We start from the raw sequence: 22,237 nt of genomic DNA, 5'->3' as shown, positions 1-22,237 counted from the left end.
TTTCCATTGTTGCAAGTTGATCTTTTAACTCAAAAATCCTTAGAAAATAGGATATAATAGATTCTCCATTTTTCATTTTTATATATAGTAGATCTTGTTTTAGGGTTAATAATCTACTAGTATTGTTGATTTCAAATGTATCTCTGATAGTAGAGAATATCTCAAATGCAGTCTTGAGACTGGATATGGATGGAAGAATATGATCTTTTACAAAATCTATTATAATTTTCATTGCTTTGTTATTGTGTCTTTTCCATGTTACTTTCTCTAGATCATTTTCAAGCATGGATATGTTTGTTTCTATATACTCCTCTAATTCCATTTCTCTTAATATTATCATGACTCAAATTTTCCATGATAAAAAATTTGATGCACCCTCAAGCCTATCCTCTAGCCTTACAGGATTCACGATTTTTATTTAAGAATATAATTTAACTTTTATAGATCTGTGACTTTAGATTTTAATTCTGAGTAATAGAGTTCTTATCAGAATGGTTTTGATACCATGTTAGTTTTTAGAGATTTCTAATAGACAAAACTATTACAGTAGATATGAACAGTAGTAAATATTCTTTCTTGAATAACTGTAGAATAGAATTGTTTTTTAATGGTGAATGTTCTTGAATTGCTAAGATGTAGAATATCTTCCAATGAATATTGCTAATAACACGTATTGCAAAAGGAATACGTTGATTGTCCTTCAATGAAGATCGCAAAGGAGAATGCTGAGAATTTATCCTGTAATTATAATGCAGATCATTGGGACTTACATTGCCATGTATTGATTGTTGTCCTCAACGATCTACATATACATTTATATGTTTGTGAAGAGCCATGACCCCCGTAGAGTCATGACTCTGCGTGGCCTTTGGCCACGTAGGGTCATGCCTCTATGGAGGCATAACTAACAACCTATTTGTTAGAGTAAATCAAAATATCCACAATGCTTTAGTATAAGCAATCGGTGCCATAATACAACACCACCGATAACATGAATAATATAAAGTTTGCCGATAGTTGTGTGTGTGCGCGCACATGCGTCTAAATCTATCATATCATAATTTACAATTACTTATAATTACTTCTTTGATGCTATACATCAACAAAAAGAAGGCAACAAAGTAGAAAGCATTAAAATGGAATATCCATCAAATTTATTCAAAACCAATCTAAAACCAAGGATGACAATCTTAACTCAATAAGCTACATACATCAAGCTTTAACCAACCCGTCTCATATCAAAAACCAATTGTGAAGTTCATATTTGATAATCAAATAAATATCTTACACAAAAACAAACCAACCAAATGAAAAGTCTCATTGTTCAACCAATTACTTTAAAAGTCATGACACAACCTCCTTAAAAGCAAACTATAAGGCTCAAAAAGAACATACCATAAATGCATTGATCCATAACCAAAACGAACATTTAATCAAAGCGACTTTAGATGAAACCAAAAAAGACTTCTCAAAAATAATAAATAATGTCTCAATGTGTCAAGAACCCTATCAATCAAGTAATTTTCCTAAGATGTCCAAGTAACCCCTAAAGCAAATCACAATGGACGCATACTAAAACACAAAGAACTGCACACAGATTATGGATCATAGTAATTTGAAACATTAATGACACAAAATCACGAAAAAACAAAAATGTTTACCTTCTTTTAGTTAAAACAAAGACCTTCCCATAAAAACAAAATTAAATCATCAATATGCAACCAAACTGAAACAAGTAACCAATCAAATACAAAATTTATTTATTTAAAAACTTTTGAAAAAAAAAAATTGATGCATTCGTTCTCCACTCCAAATTCTCAATTCAAAAATGAAAGATAACACCTTAAGTCTTTTTTTGAAGCAAATCCTTCTAATAGAACGTATTAAGCTCAGAAAAACAAACCACCAATTTTTGGACACGGATGTAGGAGTTCAATATAAAATCTCTGCCAATAATGATGGAAGACATTCATTTCACAAGCTTAACCAAATCGAAATCTTAAAAAGATAATTGTATTTATTTAGAATTTTTGGGAATTTCAACAGTTTAAAAGCTAAACCTGGTTTGTTGCACCTCAAATTAATGTGGTAACTACTGCTGCTGAATTATTTCCTCAAACAATTTCACTTTAAAAATGTACGCGCACTATTGGATGTCTTGATTAAGATGATCGAACTTTAGTTATGTTTTCCATTTGATGCATTGCCTGGATTGGTTCTCATGTAGGCACTCAGAAAACATTACCAAGAATAAAACGCAATATTTGTAGTTGATGAAGCTAACCAAGCCCTTCCAAAAGATTTATTTTTGAGGGAAAATTTAATGCTCTAAACAATAAAAGAATGTTTATGATGCTTATTCCACAATTCCATAAATTCTACGAGGCTTCAAACCAAATGATAATAGGAATAAGCATTTATCAGTTTTGCCGAACCTAGTACGTCACAAGAGCTAAGATTTACGATGATAATAATCACAGTTTCCTATGTCGTACAACAGAACGAAGGCATGAACAAAGCACATTCTGGTACTTAAGTAGGTGGATACAAAGTTCAAAGCGAATCACGATCTTAAAAAATGACCATCTTTTCTCCTTTAAGTTTCCTCGTTCCATTTATTCAAAATTAATCTTTTTTAAAGGAAATTCATATGAGGAAGTTACAATAGCGTAACAATTAGGTTGCTCATCATCTAACAGATCAAATTTTCCTTTCATAAGTGGGTCAACTTTACATGACCAAACTGCTGTACCAGACTTGGACCCATGGGCACCAATGTACTGAATAGTTGAAATTTACATGTTCTGACTTGTACATAATATGCGAAGATGAAGTTGTTCACATGCAACTTTTCTGGAATAATTATTTTATTCTCAAGGAATCATGTGCAATAATAGAAACATAGATGTTTCCCTAAGTACCCAAAAGACAGGAGCCAATGATGTCCTATATCATAGAAGACGCCTATTCCTCCTCTTCTGTGCAGGCCTTTCATAATTTTCATCATCATTGTCACTAGTACATTCATCAACATCTTCAGTTCCAATTAACACCCTTCCCCTATTTCTTGATAACTTTCTAATAGGTGTTTCTGCAGCCTTTTCAGAATCAACAACTGTATGTGAATTGGTTCGATGGGGCATCAATTCTGCACCACTCTCCACGGCATCCATCATCAACTGTATACATAAAATCACCAAGGAATCACTACTAATATTTATTTACAATGAATTAAAATACACGACTAAGAAACAGATCACTTTAGTATACCTTCCAATCTCTGAAATCGAACCGAAAAACAAACTGAGTGTAAACCACTTCCCCAGTTTGAATTTCTTTGGATGTGGGTGCATTTTTAGGTTCTGATCAGTGAACAGAAAAAATTAGATGGCCGAAATAGATATTCAAAATGGTAAAGACTAAACTAAAAATAGCACGAGAAGCGTGAAAAAAAAATGGAAAATCACCAACTACATGGTTGCCTTTGTTGTCCAAATTTATTTCAACTCTGCCATCTTTAACTAGAAATGAAAGTGCAAATATATTTTCAACGGTTTGTGAAAATGATATTCTGTTCAAAACCAAGCACTCCAATCTAGCAATCTTTTGTTTTCGCAAAATGTTGAACATTGTTGTCATATTTTTGTCTGTTTCTGATTTCTCTTCCTCGGACTCTTTGACCTGTAAAACACAGAATTCAGTTGTAAGAGAGAAATACAAGGCTCTCCGTCTTAAACAAGTTCTACAAAACTACATGTCTACTCATGTAACATCAAGAGAAAAAAAAAAATGTAGGCACATAAAAGCATACTGCTTCAGGTCGAGTCTTTTCGGTAGGCTTAGTAGGCTTTCTTTGTACAACTGCTCTCCTCTGCTTAGGTTCATTACCCATAGGACCAAGCCTGTAAGAATGCTAAAAGTGATTGTTGGAGCAAAGTACAATTTATAACTTGAAAATGGCAAATGCTAAAAATATTTCTCATGGGACTCACATGGTACAAGCACCCGATGCATCCCGAAAAGCAGATGATGCTAAACACCCAAGTTTATTCCAAGGTATAATAATCTGATCGTCTGTCTCCGGAGCCTGGCTTTCATGTGTTTGGCCAGCATAATTTGTCAGAATAGAACTAATAAAATCAACTGGAGTTACACCATCACTGTTTTGTGACCTCTTGACAGTTGCTAAGAGCGTCGCTGTGATATCAAAGAGAGTCTCGGCATCTGCCACTTGTTCACGAGGTTTCTGAACTGGATAAAAAACAATTTGGTTGTTAACGAGAAAAAATTACAATTATAAAAGAATAATTTTCAAAAAAAAAGAACACTTTCTTGATTCCAATATTTGAAAAACGTGGGTGAGCAGTTCACATGACAAAAAGCATAACAAATTAAAAGCATAAAATATGAAAGCATATAAATTTAGACCAGTAAACTTACCAAGATTATGCAAGCTTTCAACCTTGCTAAATATAGCGTCAAAATTGTTTGAACCTGTTTTCAATATGTCTTCTTTCTGTTCTGGAAAAAATAAGAATTTGTCTGTCAGTTCTTGGACCAAAAAATAAGCAAATATTCATTTGTTTGACATCAATAAAAATCATATGAAAATTCTTTTGCTCAAAGACATCAGCTGAAGACAAACCCTACCAGCAATTGAAGTCTTAAGGGCATGATAATGAGATCTTAATATACGGCGCTGTACAGCACTCTGATTTTGACCATTGGATTCCATGGAAGAGTTGATGCAGCCCTTTTGCAATACTCTTTCCCCCTGAGAGGAGTTTTCTTGTGTCTTATTTGTTGTTCCCTCTACATTAACATTAACCAAAGCACCACGCTTTCTGCCCACCATCCCTTTTATCAACTGGTCCACCTTGCAAGTTCCCAATGTTTTGAATTAGAAGAATGAAACTTGATACTATATCTTGAAATTGAGGAAATTTCTTTATTATCTAAGAAAACCAAAACAATCAAATAGGCAAGGTTCCTGAAACTGCATGTAAAACTTGTCTTCCTATTTCACAATTTATCCTACCAGCAAAATACTAGATTCCAAAGCAAAGATTTTATATGACTAATTGAAATACGATATATTTTAAAATAAAAATTTAGAAGAATGAATAAATCAATCCATTTCCACAGGTTTTTTTGGCACCTTAAAATAGTAGGATGGGGTACAAATTATGAAGTATACAAATAAAAGCATGACAAAAAGTGGGAAAAAGTATTGACTGCAAGTTTATTCCCAAACCCATGTCTCCTTGCTATTGAGTCTTAAGCAAATCAGGCTGCCTAAAGCTACTTCCAAGGTACATGATCTTTAGGGCTCCAATCTTATTCTCTTGCGGAAATATCGACCCTCTTGAGATCCATTAATAAACATTTTTAGTTTGTACTTTCTAATAACTATATTATCTTTTACAAGCAAAATAAATCAAGGATATGTATTATAAACACAGGTGTAAGTCTTTAAAACATCAAGAGTTTCATCAAGCGTCTCAGTGGGGCTTAAAATGGTAACCTGTTCAGCTTGAAAATAACTTAAAAAGAAACAGGAAACATTATTAAAATATGCTGCCTGTAACCTCCAACAAAAAAACTTCACTACTGTAATGTCCCCTTCCTAATTTGTCATCAGAGAGATCAACTTGGGTAATAATATCATATATATGTTGGAAATTTGTTCAGCACTCCCCTCGGGATTCGTGACAAGGGCTTAACCACCTCTCGTGTACTATAAGTTGAGCGGTTGTATCTAGCATTGACAGATCAGTCTCTTGGTGCAACAGCAGTGGTATTAGAGCTTGGTCACAAGTTTGAGTCCTCGTACCCTTGGGTAACGCTGAGGGGGAGATTGTTGGAAATTTGTTCAGCAATCCCCTCGGGATTCGTGACAAGGGCTTAACCGCCTCCTTGAGTGGCTGTATCAGCTATTGATAGATTGGTCTTTTGGTGCAATGGTAACCCCACTCCAACAATATACTATTCTCAAAAGGCAACAATGAAAAGTTCTGACTCAATCCTTTTAAAAGGTGGTGATCCTTTCACTGATAAATAATCAATACTCTATCAGGATACAGCAATAGCTAGTCATTAGAGGGCAGGTCAAATTATAAGCCACGAGCAGATCATCCAAAAATTTATACATTCGGCAGTCCTTTGCATCAGCAAGTATAATCATGAAGAGTTATCTGAGCAATCAGCACAAAGAAAACACAAAAGGACTAACATCAATTCATAGAGATTGATCAGCATTTACATCCAAGAAATTATCTTCAGAACTGCAGGCTGCTATTATATCAGATCGGCCATCTTCAGAATCATTCCTTCTTAGATGCAATTGTGGTATAATTAAATCTATGTACATAGGAATAGTAGATGGCACTTAAATGAATGCTTGTAGGAGGATATAGTTTGCAACCCAACTTGTGAAAAGGGCCTGAGGTGTGCGCAAAGAGGGTGCCAAGGCTATGTAAGTAGGTCATCCTAGAATGGGCCAGAGGGTCCTTAAGTCAATGAGCTGAGGAACCCACCTTGCGAGACAAAGGGCCTGAAATGTAGTAAAAGGGGTTCCTAAGGCTACATAAGTAGGGCATCGTAGAATGGATGAGAGGACCCTTATTTTGGAGACCAAAGTAAACCAATTATGACCTCTGCCCAACTCCACGAGACGGTATGTGTTTTCTGAATTTGAGACACGATGGGAAAGCAAATACAAATTGCCAAGTGTGAGGGTTGAGTTAAACACACCTCTTGGTCTTGCTGCAGGAATGGCTTCAAGCAAACCCATTATGTTTCTTCCTCCAAACCCTTATATGTTTGTGGATTATTATTGATAATCTAAGAATACAATGTGGATATTTCTATTGTTTCCCCTCAAGTCTCACGGTGCACTATCAAAGATACTTAATTGGTGAGATGTAAGCCTGACCCTAATTTGTTGCAATTGTAATTTTGAAGCAATTGAGCAAATTCTACAGCAATTTGGGAAGGGGGCATTGTAAATGGTATTGAAGCATGATCATGCCATCATGAAGGGTAAAAAATGAAACAAAAGATGATTCTAATCAATAAAAGGTATCTTACAATACATGCATTGTGTGTGTATACTTTATGCATGCTTTGTGTCTTCATACATTCATGTGGTATCTACCAATGCATGTATTGTGTGTATACATTATGTACACTTTGTATCTTCATATGTTCATATGTATACTTCATGTATTCATACATTCATTTGTATACTTCGTATTTCAATTGTATGCTCCATGTGTGGTTCTACTTTTGGTTGATCTAGAATAAGAGAATAACTAGAGCAAACCCACAATATGAACTTATTCGAAAACATTGATCAATCCAACTCAGTGTTGATGCCATTACAAAGATGGCTTGATCTTTTTTCTTTTAAAGATTAGAGAAAATTAGTCTTGAAATTGCGAACCTTGCAAATCCTTAATGCATTTTTAAAATCAGAGTTGCAACATAACCTACTCACATTGAAAGAATTGTATATAAATTGACATACATGCAAGCAATTTTGGGGAGAACAAGATGAAACGTTCCCTTCCTAAAATAGGATTTAATAGTAAATAATAATAAAATTAAAATATACAATAATAAAACATAATATAATATAATAACAAGTTAATTAAGTAAAAGAGATATCGAGAGATACATGATAAAAGAGTTATGACTCCCTCGACATAAGATGGAAAAGGGAGAAGAGTACATTTGAAAGGAGGGAGAAATGAAGAAAGAAGAGAGCAAAAGAAATTAAGGAAGAATTATTGGAAGAAGAAAGGAATGGGAAGAAGAGAAGAAAGCAACTCTTTCAAAGGGGCAGCAATGATGAAGGGTAGTGACCCTTTCAAAGGATAGGGATCGTGGAAGGTTGTGATCTTTATGCAGAGGTGTGACTCTCCCTCACATTTAAGGACATAAAGGGGAGAATGATTCATTTTAGGAGGACATCCAAAAGAGATCAATTTGGGGTATAATATAATATTCACAAAAGGCAACAATGAAAAGTGGTGACTCAATCCTTATGAAAGGTAGTTACCCTTCCTATAATAAAAGAGGATTCATTCCAAGCATTGAAGGGGATACATTGTGCTATCAACCAAGGGATAAATAATCATTACTCTCAACAATTGGTACTCATTAGACAAAAAAATCAGAGTATAAGGCATGAGCAGATGATCCAGCAATTAATACATCCAAACATAATCATCAAGCATTATCAAAGCAATCAGCACGAACAGTGCACAAAAGGACTACTATTGATTAGCATTTACATCCAAGAATTATCTTCAAATCGATAATCTTCAACATCTTCCCTTCTTATACGTAATTATGGTATTATTATATCAAGGTTACTTGAAGACTGAGAGGTCTTTGTAACTAGTACGGCTATTTTTTAAAAATAAGGGATGGGTACTTGGAGACATCAATTTTTTAAAATATACTTAAATAATTTCCAAGAAATGTCATAGATTAATAACATAGTGCTTTGAAAACAAGAAAATTGGAAAGTTTCTAAGTATGAGAATTGAATATATATACCAAAGACAAATGCTAAAGACTAATAGTAATGTCATTTACTCATTTAGTATTATGTCATATAGAAACAAATATTTCAAAACTCAAATTGCATATTTGATTTTTGAGTATTGCATATGATCATTCTAGATCAATAATCATTGAGATTTTCATTACATATTGAAATTTTAACTTCAAAGATATATAGTTTGATGCAAAATTGCTGATATGCAAACAAAAAACTCAGAACTACAAACAAGACAAAAAAAATCTATCTAGTATCATCTACTGCAAACATTGTCTTTGGTTAAAGTTTCATCTCAGTCCAATGGGAAGCCTAAAATGAGAGTCAAAATGACATTTTATTTTTAAAATTTGCCTTTTCTCCAAGACCCGTGGGAAACTCCAAATTTTGTGTCCGAAGATTCAGAGACTTCGAAAGAATGACATGAAATCTCCAAGCAGTTTTGAAGACTTTGAAGACTCAAAAAGTCTTAGAGATGCATCTATCTCTGCAATGCAACTCAAAGAGTGGGAGACACAACTCAGAGAGGGGGAGACACGCCTCTAGATAACACTAAATTATATCTATGTGCATATGAATAATAGATGTTGCTTAAATGACCGCTCATAGTAGAATGTGGGATGTGCTTGATTGTCTATGAACCATCTCATAGAATGGACCTTAGGTGTAAGCAAGGGGGGTCCCAAGGCTACATAAGTAGGTCATCCTACAAGGAATCCACTTATGACCAAGCCTAACTCCAAAATATGGCAATAGAGAATAGCTATGCATACTATTGTAAGCCACCTTGTCAGATAAATAAGGTTTGAAGTGTAAGCAAAAGGCTTACCAAGGCAACATAAGTAGGTCATTCTAAAATGAACTAAAGGGCCCTTATATCAAAGGGTCACAATACCCACTTATGACATATTCCCAACTCCACAAAATGGTATATGTTTCCAAAAAGACGAGTCAAGATAGGAAGGCAAGTACAAGTCACCAAGTGTGAGGGGCAAGTACAAGTCACCAAGTGGGAGGGCTACAGTAGACATCCATCTTGGACTTTGTGTAAAAATGGATTTTGGTAGACCCATCATATCTTTTCATTAAAATCCTAATATATTTTTGGAGTATTATTAATAATCTATAAATATTGTGTGGTGTCTAACACTAGTCTTGTAAATATAAACACACACATGTATATATACATATTGTATTTATATACTATATATATACATATTGTATTTATATACGTGTGTATTTATACATATATGCATCTATATGCATATGTGTTATATAGATACATATACATGTAGATGTATGCATACTTGTTTATGTATTTATGTATTTATGTATTTATGTAAGTGTGTATTTACATGTACATGTATATGTAGGTGTGTGTGCGTGTGGATATTTTTATATATTGTTTTTTATTGCAAGATTCATGTCTCATGGTGCATTACCACAAAGATATTTAATTCATGAGATGCAACCCTAACCCTAATTAGTTACAAATTTAGGGCAAATTAGAAAGGGGACATTACAATAGCACGTAAGCAAGAGCTCTAGAGACATGTAGTAGATACTAATAGTTAAGATATAAAAAATAACATTGACCAATTATCTATTCAAAGTAATGTGTACACTTATCCAAACCTAGCTTATTAGTCTCCTTGCGTTGACCTGATTGACTTTCAATTATTGATAGGTCAATAGTAGATGTTTTAATGCAAAATATGCTCGATACACAAAAAAATGTATTTTACAAGGAATAGAATAGTAATGAAATTTGTAAAGAGATGTTACATTGCACTCTAGATGTCATGCAAACAAAAGAAAACAGCCATTTTGAAAAACATAAAAAAGCACTTCTCCATTTATCATAGGTATTACATTACCTATGAAGATATCATGCATATGTATGAAGACAGCAAGGTTAAAAAATAAATCAATCATATTAATGTCATATTTAGGGTTTTTATATTTAGAATTGAGCTCCTACAAATAGTTGGGATGACAATGGAAGGGATGCATATTTGGAGCAAGTTTTTACAAGGAGCAACTATTAAAGAAACCAAATTTTAAAATTTAAGGAGAAATCAAATACTATATGATAATAGGTTAAAAAATAAATCAATCATATTAATGTCATATTTAGGGTTTTTATATTTAGAATTGAGCTCCTACAAATGCTTGGGATGACAATGGAAGGGATGCATATTTGGAGCAAGTTTTTACAAGAAGCAACTATTAAAGAAACAAAATTTTAAAATTTAAGGAGAATTCAAATACTATATGATAATATTGATAAAGAATTTTTATTATAGACCTAAGTTGTCACTACAAGTAGAGGCACAAAGAACCAAGTATGATTGTATGGACAAATATTTTTTGCCCATGGGTACGATTTGCTTGGGTATTTGCCTAAAACTATTTACATTCAATAGAATCATGCATTTAAATAAATTAACTTAATTCTTAAGGCTAGATGCCAAATTCATAGTGATCGAGATAAATATTAATTATCAATTGATAGTTAAATGGTTGATAATGAATAATATTAGCGGTTTGGGTTCTTGATTTTGATCTCCACTCCTAGATCGCTCATTGTAATCAGATTTCCTATATGTCAAGAGATCCCCTTAACCAGTGGGGGTTTGGGAGTGTAGACTTTGATGGTTTGAAAGATATCATTGATAAGTTGCACAAGGCATTAGATGTGAGAAGGCCCAAATGATAGAAGGGGTATAAGAAACAATTTTAGTAAAGAAAAAAAAAGAGAAAAAGGTATGAAGAGAGCAAAATGATTTTTGTATTGGGAAATATGAAACTTTTAGGGTCACGTTAGAGCTTTAGGATGCAAAAAAAAAAGTCACAAAAAATCTAATTTGTAACATTTTAGCTATCAACTCCTTTGTGTACTCTTGGGACATATCCAAGTCACTTGGGCATGTACCCCAGGGATACTCAAGCATACCTTTAAACAAACCCATAACCAAACATAATTGGTACAAGTGTTGGGTTGGTTTCAAACATACTTGGTAGCTTAGGCATAGATAATATGGAGCTTTTGCAAAGATGGGAATAGAATATGTTTAAAGACATGTTTGAATGGTATATTTAGGAGCGTGACTTAATACATATAAGCATTAGTTAATAAAGAAGTGTTTGAGTGGTACATATGTTTAGGAGAGGGATTTATTATGGAAGTTTTACTAAAGCCTTCAAGATTGCATTTTCTGTTGTCAAACTCAAAGATTAAAAGATCACAAATATCTTTGTGATAAGTTGACTCATTGCAAGAAGATTTGCAGCTTACATGACTTTTTGGCAAAAAAATATTACAAAAATTGTTCGAAATATCACAAAGAAACTGGCAAAATATTGGCAATAATTGGATGTTTTTATCACGATAAGTCGAAAACCTATTGCTTGCAAATGTATATACACAATGACAGCCCAAAAAGGGCCAAACATATTTTTTTTATTGCAATAACAGGTTTGGAGAGAAGAGAAAGGGTATACTATTTTGATATTGTACTTATATTTTCTTATAATTTTACAAAGACAATTAGCTACTTTTAGTTTGCTTCAAAGTTATAACTATCAAACTACGGCTACCAAACATCAACATTCCACACGAGGATGCAATTTCATTACCTATTTGCATTTATATATATATCTAGACCAGCTTGTTTGGTTTGTTTACTCATTAGATGCATCTCCTTATTGAATTTTGCTAAAAAATGCATTTCTAATTAAATTTCAGCTATTTTTTAAGTTCCCAACTTATCTCCAATATTTCCCAATATGTTTTTTTTGGCCCTCAACAATAAGTTGTTGATAACGATATTTTGAACTCATTAACAAAGAGGGATTGTTAAGTAAAAAGACAATTGATTTTATTCCAGTTTAATTTCAATTGGGATACTAATAGATGGATTGTTCTATGTGTTGTATGTACAAGACATGATTACTACATTTTTTATTATGAAAGTAGCATTTCTTGTTGGTCATGACTCAAGTCATATTCGGCAATACAATGAATTTATAAAAGCCAACTTCATCTTTGTCAATGCTTGTCTATTGAACAGGTTGTTTGATATAAGAAACAAGATAATCCTTGACGATGACCTCAACAATGAATATGGAAAGATCTACAAGATAGGGTATGGGGAGGGTATGGGGATGTATCTTGTAGATTTGGTGATCATGATTGATTATTGACCCATTTCTTGGTCACACTTACAATTTGGTTGGGGTTTGAGGACAACATCCTTCATAGTAGTCTAGATGCAACACACACAAACCTTCACAACCACATGGTCCTTCATGGCTAACAACATTGTCATAACTTTTCATTTAAAATATTGTATGGTTGTATCATGAACCAAAAGTCATTGAAAGGTTATAAGATTTTTATAGAAGTTCAATTAACTAAAATGTGCTTGGGTATGTTAGGGAACAAACCCAAGCATGCCCTACAAATATTTTGATAGCTTGAGCATATTTTCAAAATTTTGGGAAAGAAAAAGGAGATAGTGTGGAGACATTTCCTTCTCATCCCCACATTCTTGAAATGTCACCTATGAAGGATTCAATCATTTTAGGCAAGAAATGCATCCCCGAGGATGCATAGGTTTAGAACTACAAAACCATGGGCAACACCATCCTTTTGTCTCAACCTTTTTGTTTGACTATGACAAATGGGTTGAAAGTGCACAAAATATGAGCTCAGCCCACTAAGGTCATCCAAGAAAAGCATATATGCAAAATTATTATTGTGATACAAGGTTTCCATTCACCATGGAGTCCAACTAATTTATGAATACATAATATTAAATTGCTCCCAAGAAATGGACTTTGTTATTGTTGTTTATAACATGTATCTAAGATCTAGTCAGGAATGAAGTTAAGAGTGAATATCAATGGCTAAGTGTTGGAATTCATAAGCCTCAAAAGAACAAGAAAAATGGTACAAATTGAACTTAAGATGGAAGATTAACAATACTTTGATTCATCGGCACCATCAAAATGCATAAAGGGAAACTGTTAATGAGCCATAGCCATGTTTTAACATTAATTATTCTACTTGTAATAGATTATTTTAATGTAAGCATGCCTTTATGAAATATAGTTCATTAAAATCATAAGCATATTATCAAGAAAAAATTTACTAGCTAGCAATGCTAAATTTACCTTAGTCACAATATATCCAACAAACATAAAATCAAAGTGAAGAGACACTTCTTGTCTAACACACATAAAGAACTCAAAATAGATAGCCTTCCAAATGCAAACATAATTTAGAGCTTGTGGACAATGTACCGATGAAATACATCAATAACCTATTGGGTTTCAGATTGTAATCAATAATAAAAGCACTTCTACTTATTGTCAATGTTACCCAAGGATGCGTCCCCAATATACTTTCAACTGTCCCCATCTCGGATTTGTCTCAAAGACTTGGAGACACCTAGGGGACTTTGACTTTAACTTCTAGAACAAATTAGACTTTGACTCTCAAAGTAACACAAATTTGGCATATGAATTGTGTTGATTCTTATATTTTAAGGTTCTATTATGTATAAGTACATGCTTTATCCATGTTTTCATATAAATATTTTAACTTTTTTTATATTTTTAAATTTTCCCTATTGTTATATAGCCATCCTCATTTGTCGTCCCCCCTCGTCCCCAAAATCAGCAAAAAAAATCTTTTTCCCGAAAACCCGTCCCACTATCCCTTGTCGTCCCCATCCCAAAAACTCGAGGGTACATAGCTTATTGTCAATGATGTATTATATCTCAAGGTCAAAGAAAAATGCTCTAGCAGCAAACTTTAATGGCAAAAGAAAGCAAAGAAAGACCCCAAACCTTCAAACAAAAAACTAACACAATTACTCTAAAATGCACAGTTTTCTGTGAAAAATAATAATCATAATCCCTCCTTGAGTTTTTCAAAATTCATCTAAAACCTTCTACAAATTCCTCAAAAGACTAACTTAGTATCCTAATTATATTTGATACCAGATACAACAATGAAGAAGTCAAAATTGATATTACTTCTTACCATATATGTCTTCATAAACACAAAAAAAGTTAAATGCTAATTTACAAGTTCACATATAAGAACCTCACTTCAAACTCGCAAGATGGAGAGAGCAAAATGAAAGCAAATGTGAAATAAAATGTGTTTGGAAGCTTCATATGGGGTCATTTTACAATTAGAAAGAAACTCTATTTTTCATGTTTTTTTGGGCCACAAGTTTGATCAAGGACCCTCCCCGAACTCAACAAGGACCCCCACACAAACTCAAATTGGGTTTTGCACACGAACCTGATTCAAGGGTTTAGGATGCAAACTCGGTAACTAAGCTTAATTGCTAAGTTATCAGTTCAGATTCGGGGATGGGTTCTAATACGAGAACCCTGTATGTGGATTTGTCAAAAAAAATCATTATAGTTCATATGGGTTTATGTGTGTATATATATTATAAATGCATTATATGCCTCACTTCAAACTTGCAACATAGAGAGAGAGAGAGAGAGAGAGAGAGAGAGAGAGAGAGATGAGAGAGCAAATGTGAAATGAAATGTGTTTGGAGGCTTCATGTGGGGTCATTTTAGGGTTAGAAAGAAAAAAATATGCTTTATTGTTTTTTGGGCCACAAAGATTCCTGCCCAAACCCAGCAAGGACCCTCACATGAACCTGAATCAGGTTCACACACAGACCCAATTTGATGGTTCAGGGTGTAAGCCTAGTAACTAAGCTTAAATGGTAGCTTGTTATGCTGCTAGCCTAATAATAGGTTTAGATATCATCCAAGCATTCATTGACGATAAATTGAAATACCACAATTAAATTTTCAAATCTCTTATAAAGCCAAATAATATAAGCCTCAAATAGAATTTTCCTATAACATCTAGCACCAATTTATAATTAAAAAGCATAATACTTAGCCTGGAGAGCCAACGGAATTCATCTAGTGCAAGAAAACCTGATAGCTTATATACATAAGATCTGAGTATAAAATACAAAGCAAGTAGAAATCAAAAGAAAGAATCATTCAAATACACAAAAATTTGAAACAGAAAATATAACGGAAATGGGAAAATCAACCTATATATCAAGTAGGATGAACAATCCACGTGTCAAATGGTATGAGCTCAAGTGATTGATTATCATAGCTTTCATAGCAAATGCCCATGCTCAAATCCTTAGGAAACATCTTACATGATATGTGCAAATGTTTTAAACATTAAATCCAATAAATACTGTATCCAATTCTGAGTGTGCTGTACTGTAACTGTCAGACCAAATACAAGTCCTGGGTGAAATAAACAGAAGAGACTATTCTCAGCCCTGGCATCTAAACCGAAGTATCCCCTACATTACTTGTAAGAAAATTTACCAAGGAAAGGAACACAGAAAAAGTTAAAACACAGTACAATGCAAGAAAAAATTGATAATAACACCAAATGTGACAAATCACAGAAAATTAAAACCACCCAGAGGCAAATCTTTATGGGTTCTGATCACCGACTAGATATGAGTTCACACAAATAATGAAATGGCAGGCTTCATTGTCTCCTTTAAAGTAACAAATATGCGACGCAGAAGCAACCGTTCTTGTGAGGCTGATTTCCTAACACATCAAACAGAGTTCAAGTTGTTTGCAGGTAACAGGGACTGCTAGCTGTGCTTGTTTTATAATAAATAATCAGTTGAACTTGGACATACAGTATGCTAGTAAATGTAGCTTAGCATTTCCTGCTACTCAAGGGTAAAGCAATTTAGACCAAAAACAGATAGTGTTCAAAATACAAATATTGTAAAATGCTTACAGACAACTAGGTTTTGGTAAGGCCTGGTATTATGAATGTACCAAACAGAATTTTCCCAATGGTTTGTGTCTGACTCGGGGCTCAAAACTCTTTTCATTTAGGGCAAATCTCATGATAAGTACAGGCAAGCTTGCACCTCCGAGGTAAAAAACCAGAGAGCATGGGTTCTTGGCATCTTTCAGTTCCCACCTTTTGCATATTTCCTGGGAAATTAATAAATCACAAGAAATCCTCAAATTCAGCTTTCTGTTAGAGGTCCAATCCACGTTCTGCTTAAGTCTACACATGCACCGATCAGTCCTAGGTTCAAGTCTTAGGCACAAAGCGGACACTCAAGAAAAGAGCTTAAAACTACTAAACCCACTTTAACATGCTCTTGCATCGAAAGTACTGCCCTTGCTGCAGTTAAGATGAACTCACTTAAAATTGCAAAAAGTGTTTAGCCTTTAGCCATTCTTTATTTTACTACTGCTCTTCAAAACCCTGATGAGAAGTTCCCACTTTATTACCTGTCATTAAATAATAATTGAGCAATATTAATGGTACGGGTTCGAATCCCACATTGAGGAAAAACATAGCCAGCTAATAACAGAAAAACTACGAACCTAGATTCGAACGCCTTTACAAGTAATGGCTAAATAAGTCCAAGCTTATGCCCCGCACGGCGAGAAACGCTGAATAAAATCCGCCATGGTTTACAAACAAAACTAAGCTAAAAACTAATAAGATGCCTTAAACGGGAAAGTCTGAACCAGAGAAAAAACTTGAAATACTAATCGCCATACAATAACATGGCCAAAAGCTCTGTTCACTAAAACCAGATAAATCCATCCAGGGAGAAAAAGAACTTTTAAACAGATAGATCACAAGAAATTCATTTCAGTGCCCTAGGAATCTAATTGTCCAAACATTTCTGAAAATTACACTTCAAATCAAATAGAGAATCCTAAGAAAAAATTCTTACCTGAAGGCGAATGAATTCCTGAAAGTAGTCCTGAGCCCGAGGTAAGCGTGGCACATACAGTGAAGTGGGTGAGAATCTAACCCCGAGTCCGACGAATTTTCAAAAAGAGGAAAAGTAAAACAGAAATTTTCTAGGTACTCCTTCGCTTTCTTTGAATCCGATTTTTCTTAATTTATTTATTTTATCCCGCTCCTTCAGATTTTGAATTTTAACGGGATCTGACTTGCCCGTTTAACGGGATTTTGAATTTCTTTTCCGTTTAAACAAATGATTTTTTATAGGGAAACGATTTAACGGATACATCGAACGGGCTGCGGATATGATTTACATTTGAATTTTAAATCTGCTTTTATTGATTTATAAATAATAATAACCAATAATTGATTTATGTTTTAATTTGAATTTGAATTTTTCTTCTTACAACTTGTTTTTCTCTATTTTATTTTTTTAAAGAGTAATTGGACTGTCATAGACTTGTTGGTGTAATGTTTGATATGTTTTAATAGTAATTACTACTATTACTATCATTTCTAGAATTTCATAATAATTTAAGTACATTTTTTAGGCAAGAGTCTACAAAATTGATCATATTTTTTAAATATTAATTGTTAATTTAAAAATTAAAAATAAAATTTATTATTTTTAATTTAAATAATTTATCAATATAAATACTAAACATGACACATTTAACACATACAAAATGTAAAATTAGAAAATAAATTTGTGAGGAAATTTATATAATTTTAAAAAAGGATAGGAGGGGGTGTTGGAACGCCAACTTCTAGACATTGGAAGGGCTCTGTTTTTGTTGGCTATCACTATAGTACTCCGGTGTGGAACTAGTTTAGTTGCTCTGATGGTGGGAGAGACCACCTTTTGCTTCTTAATCTGCTCTAGGAATTGTTTCAAAGTCAAACTCAACTTTCTCTTTGGTTTTAAGCTCAAATGCAATATCTTCTTTCTTGACTATGTTGGTGTAGTATTTGATGACCTTGAGTAGTTGCTATTCTTTTACCTAAAAAATTAAGCTAACCTAGGAGGAAATGTTATGATAAATGAGTCTTCGCAGACACTTAGTAGGAATTTTATGGCTACCCTTGAAAATATCTTCATTATCCAAATGTGACAAAGCAAAAGAGGAGCAAATAGAGACCAAAATGATATATAAACTTCACTAATAGCAGCAATAAAACCAATTATGACACAAATAACAAAGAGTTCATTACCCAAAGAAATGTCGAAGGTTTCTCAAACATCCTTGGCAAAGGGGCATTCAAAAAAGACATGAGAAATAGATTCAGGAAGTTGACAGGTCGAGCAAATATAAGTATCTCCATTAGGTTTAGAGAAAGGGAGTCTGTGTAGAAGAAGGCACCTAAGGAAGCAACAAATTTTAGGCTCAAGGGGGTAGATGCAAAAGGTTACCCAAGGTTTCACCCCAGGATTGATGGTCACAGTCGATGTTCTATTTAAGATTAAGGTGATCAATGATATCAAAGGTATCAATGAATAGGTTATAAACAAAATTGGCCTTAGTAGAAAGCAACAAAGAGCCATTGAACCATCTTAGTAGGGGTAGCCTATCTATGGTTTCACCATAAGTTTTAGGAAGTTTGAGAGTCTTACAAGATGGCATGGAGTAGGTTCTCTTATGAGTATAGGGAATACCATATTTGGTCATCACTTCTTACTACTCTATGAATCTACCCTCAGAAATAAGATCGCCAAATTTGTTTATGCCAATCTTCGACCAAATCCTTAAAGGAGTGCAAGGGGTTTTCCATTTCTTTCAAGATTCTACCAAATTGATTTCTCTCCACAAATCTTAAATTCTCAATCCACTAGGCCATTCCCTAAAACTGGATGTTTCACATGTTCCCATCCCTTTTGAATTACTTGAAAGATCTGATGAAGGGTGCTCCCCTTAATACCATAACCACATAACAAAAACAAACAATAGCAAATGCGAGAACAAAATATGGACTTTTTATTTGTGCCACAAATGTGGAATTATAGAATTCACAAGTACAATATGCTAACCCACATGGGCGTCTTCATTACAGTAATCTGCAAGACAAGCTACGAACTATCACCCAGAGCTCCTCTAGACAATGTTCAGACCTTTCTTAAATAGGCAATTTTATGTCGCTCGGGAAGGTTCTAGATGCTCAAACTTAATACCTAGGGTCGACAGACCCTAACAATACATAAAGAGTCGACTAAATACATTTTTGAGAAATTATTTTAGAAATTTTGGCAACCCAACTTCGGAAGGCCATAACTCACAAACTATTGTTCTGATTGGCTATTATAACCACTTTTCAAAAATGTCAATTCTTGATGTACAAGATCATAACTACGCAAGCACACTTTTGTCGAGTTTTCAAACCTCATCCAGGCACTCTAAGGCCTCCAACGGTAAGCCTGAAGATTTTTTCACAATTTGTTCAACCAAAAATTTGTAATAACTTCTCTGATACATAAGTTGGAGCAATGAGATTTTTGTTGTAGGCTTATAGCTCTAAAATGAACCTTCCTATAGAAAATGAGAACATTGTGAGCTCAATGACAAACTTACTAAAAATAGCAAGTTCCCATAAATAGTAACCACCCTGTCTACTAGCCCTTATTAAAATAGAAAAGACTGAAAAGAAAATATTTTTGGGTGATGCAAGATTGCTCTTACACCGAGGATGCTCTTGCATCAGACACCTAGGGTAATTTGAGAAGTGACTCCGTCATATCTCAGGTGTTCTGAGGAAAATCGAGACTGTTAATGTCCTCCCTTGCTAGCCATGATGAATCCTCTACTAGCCTCCCTTCCCATTTGACCAGGTATTCCTCATAAGTTTTCTTCCTGGTACTTTTGCCAACACGACTGTCCAATATCTCCTCAATCTCCTTTATAGCTGAAATAGTTGTTGGACTACTCCACTACTCTTCTGTGACTTCATCTCGATCACCTCCTTCGTAATACTCTGTCAAATCTAAAATGTTAAATACTAGTGAAATATTCAACTCACCAAGCAACTCAAGAACTCTAGCTCTGATACCACTTGTTGAAGGGTGCTCCCCATAATATCATAACCACATAACATAAACAAAGAAACGATAGCAAATGTGAAAACAAATATGAATTTCTTATTTGCATTGCAAGTGTGAAATTATAGAATTCACAAGTACAATAAGCTAACCCACATGAGCGCCTTCATTACAATAATCTACAAGACAAGCTATGAACTATCACCCAGAGCTCATTTAGACAATGTTCAGACCTTTCTTAAATAGGCAATTTTATGTCACCCAGGGAGGTTCTAGATGCTCAAACTTAACACCTAGGGCCGCTAGACCCTAAGAATACATATAGAGTTGGTTAAATACATTTTTGACAAATTAATTTTAGAAATTTTGGTAGCTCAACTTCGGAAGGCCATCACTCACGAACCATTTCTTCGATTGGCTATTATAACCACTTTTCAGAAATGCCAACTTCTAATCTACAAAATCACAACTATGCAAGTGCCCTTCCTTTGAGTTTTCAGACCTCATTCAGGCACTCTAAGGCCTCCAACGGTGAGCTTGAAGATTTTTTTGCAAATTTTCCCATTGAAAATCCATAATAACTTCTCTAATACTTAAGCTAGAGCAATAAGATTTTTATGGTACGCTTATAGCTCTAAAATGAATCGTCCTGTAGAAAATGAGAACATTCTGAGCTCATATGACAAACTTACTAAAAATAGCAAGTTCCCATAAATAGTAACCACCATGTCTGCTAGTCCTTATTAAAATAGAAAAGACTAAAAAGAAAATATTTTTAGGTGATGCAAGATTGCTCTTACACCTAGGATGCTCTTACATCGAGATCAATGATACCTCTACTTTGAGTTTTCATCTGCATAAGAGAATATCATTAATATGAACCCCCTTCCAAGTTCTCACGGCATGTGGTGCACCTCTATTAATGATATTTCCAATCAGTATCTTCCATAGTTCACTCCCTTGAGTAGCCTTAGCTACCCATTTGACTGGAGATCCTTCAGACTTAACCCACCAACCTCTTTCCTTCTCATACACCAATCCCATCTAACAACATGTGTCTTCTTGTTCCCTTTGTAATCACCCAAACATGGTCATCTAGACTATTAGCCCCCTTTCTAGCATTTTTTCATAATTTATCCATTGCTTATTCTTAATCAAATCATCAAAAAAATATTTATTTGATTATAACCTATGGTTTGACTACTTTACCCTAAGTCCTTATTTAATTAAAAGGAACTTGCTCCCCTTTAATTAAATAAAATCCCCACTTCCCACTTATCCTAAAGTGTGCACACATAAAGCATTTTCCCCATTTAAAAAATAAAAGAAAAGGCTTTTTGTCTCATGTGAGGGACACAAAAAGTCAACTCTTGATTGCGATTGGTTGAAACACTTGTGTGCGTGGATCATGCAACATTCATCCTTCGCCCTTGATTAGATCTATCTTGTCCTTTGATTTATATTGTTTTTCTATCTTTAAAAGGGTTCCTCATTTCATATCTCATGCTTTTGCACTAACGTTATGTTGTAGGATTTCTAGGTACTCTTTGGAGCTTTGGAGAACTTGTGACATCATTGCATCCATGCTTATATATCATAGTAGCCTCATGGTACATTTGTGTTAGCTTAGTTTCTTTTCATGCTTTAGACTACCTCATCTAGCTTAAATAAGAGGACTTGTAACACTCACATGCTTGTTAGTTTGGCTTATATTTGATATGCATTTAGCTTAGTTTGCATTTGTATTATATTGCATGTTGGTTCTTTGACACTAGTATTATTTTTGTTGTCTTTGAATCTCACGTTCTATGGTGCACCTTGCAAGGGTTGCATAACT

General features: G+C 34.0%; 1 protein-coding gene across 4 annotated transcripts; it reads right to left on the bottom strand.

The window, feature by feature from the left end:
* Nucleotides 1-2,693: 2,693 nt before the first annotated feature.
* On the bottom strand, nt 2,694-17,541 carry LOC149562940 (non-structural maintenance of chromosomes element 4 homolog A-like). 4 transcript variants are annotated; one of them, XM_089826386.1, is made up of 10 exons: nt 17,359-17,507; nt 17,000-17,068; nt 16,815-16,903; nt 4,651-4,876; nt 4,441-4,521; nt 3,993-4,251; nt 3,812-3,902; nt 3,468-3,681; nt 3,271-3,362; nt 2,694-3,179 (listed from the first exon to the last, which is right to left on the bottom strand). In XM_089826386.1, the coding sequence occupies exons 4-10, from the start codon at nt 4,853-4,855 to the stop codon at nt 2,952-2,954; spliced, it is 1,170 nt and encodes a 389-aa protein (XP_089682512.1). In that variant the 5' UTR covers nt 4,856-4,876; nt 16,815-16,903; nt 17,000-17,068; nt 17,359-17,507; the 3' UTR covers nt 2,694-2,951. The 4 variants fall into 4 exon arrangements, with proteins under 4 accessions (XP_089682512.1, XP_089682511.1, XP_089682515.1 ...); XM_089826385.1 differs by lacking the exons at nt 16,815-16,903; nt 17,000-17,068 and having other exon boundaries at nt 17,359-17,541; XM_089826389.1 differs by lacking the exons at nt 16,815-16,903; nt 17,000-17,068 and having other exon boundaries at nt 3,475-3,681; nt 17,359-17,536.
* Between the last annotated feature and the right edge of the window lie 4,696 nt (nt 17,542-22,237).

Source organism: Cupressus sempervirens, chromosome 4 (genome assembly GCF_028749045.1).
Source record: "Cupressus sempervirens isolate cs-2001-9-10 chromosome 4, ASM2874904v1, whole genome shotgun sequence".
In the NCBI taxonomy this organism is placed as follows: domain Eukaryota; kingdom Viridiplantae; phylum Streptophyta; class Pinopsida; order Cupressales; family Cupressaceae; genus Cupressus; species Cupressus sempervirens.
This window is presented reverse-complemented; position numbering and strand designations above follow the sequence as displayed.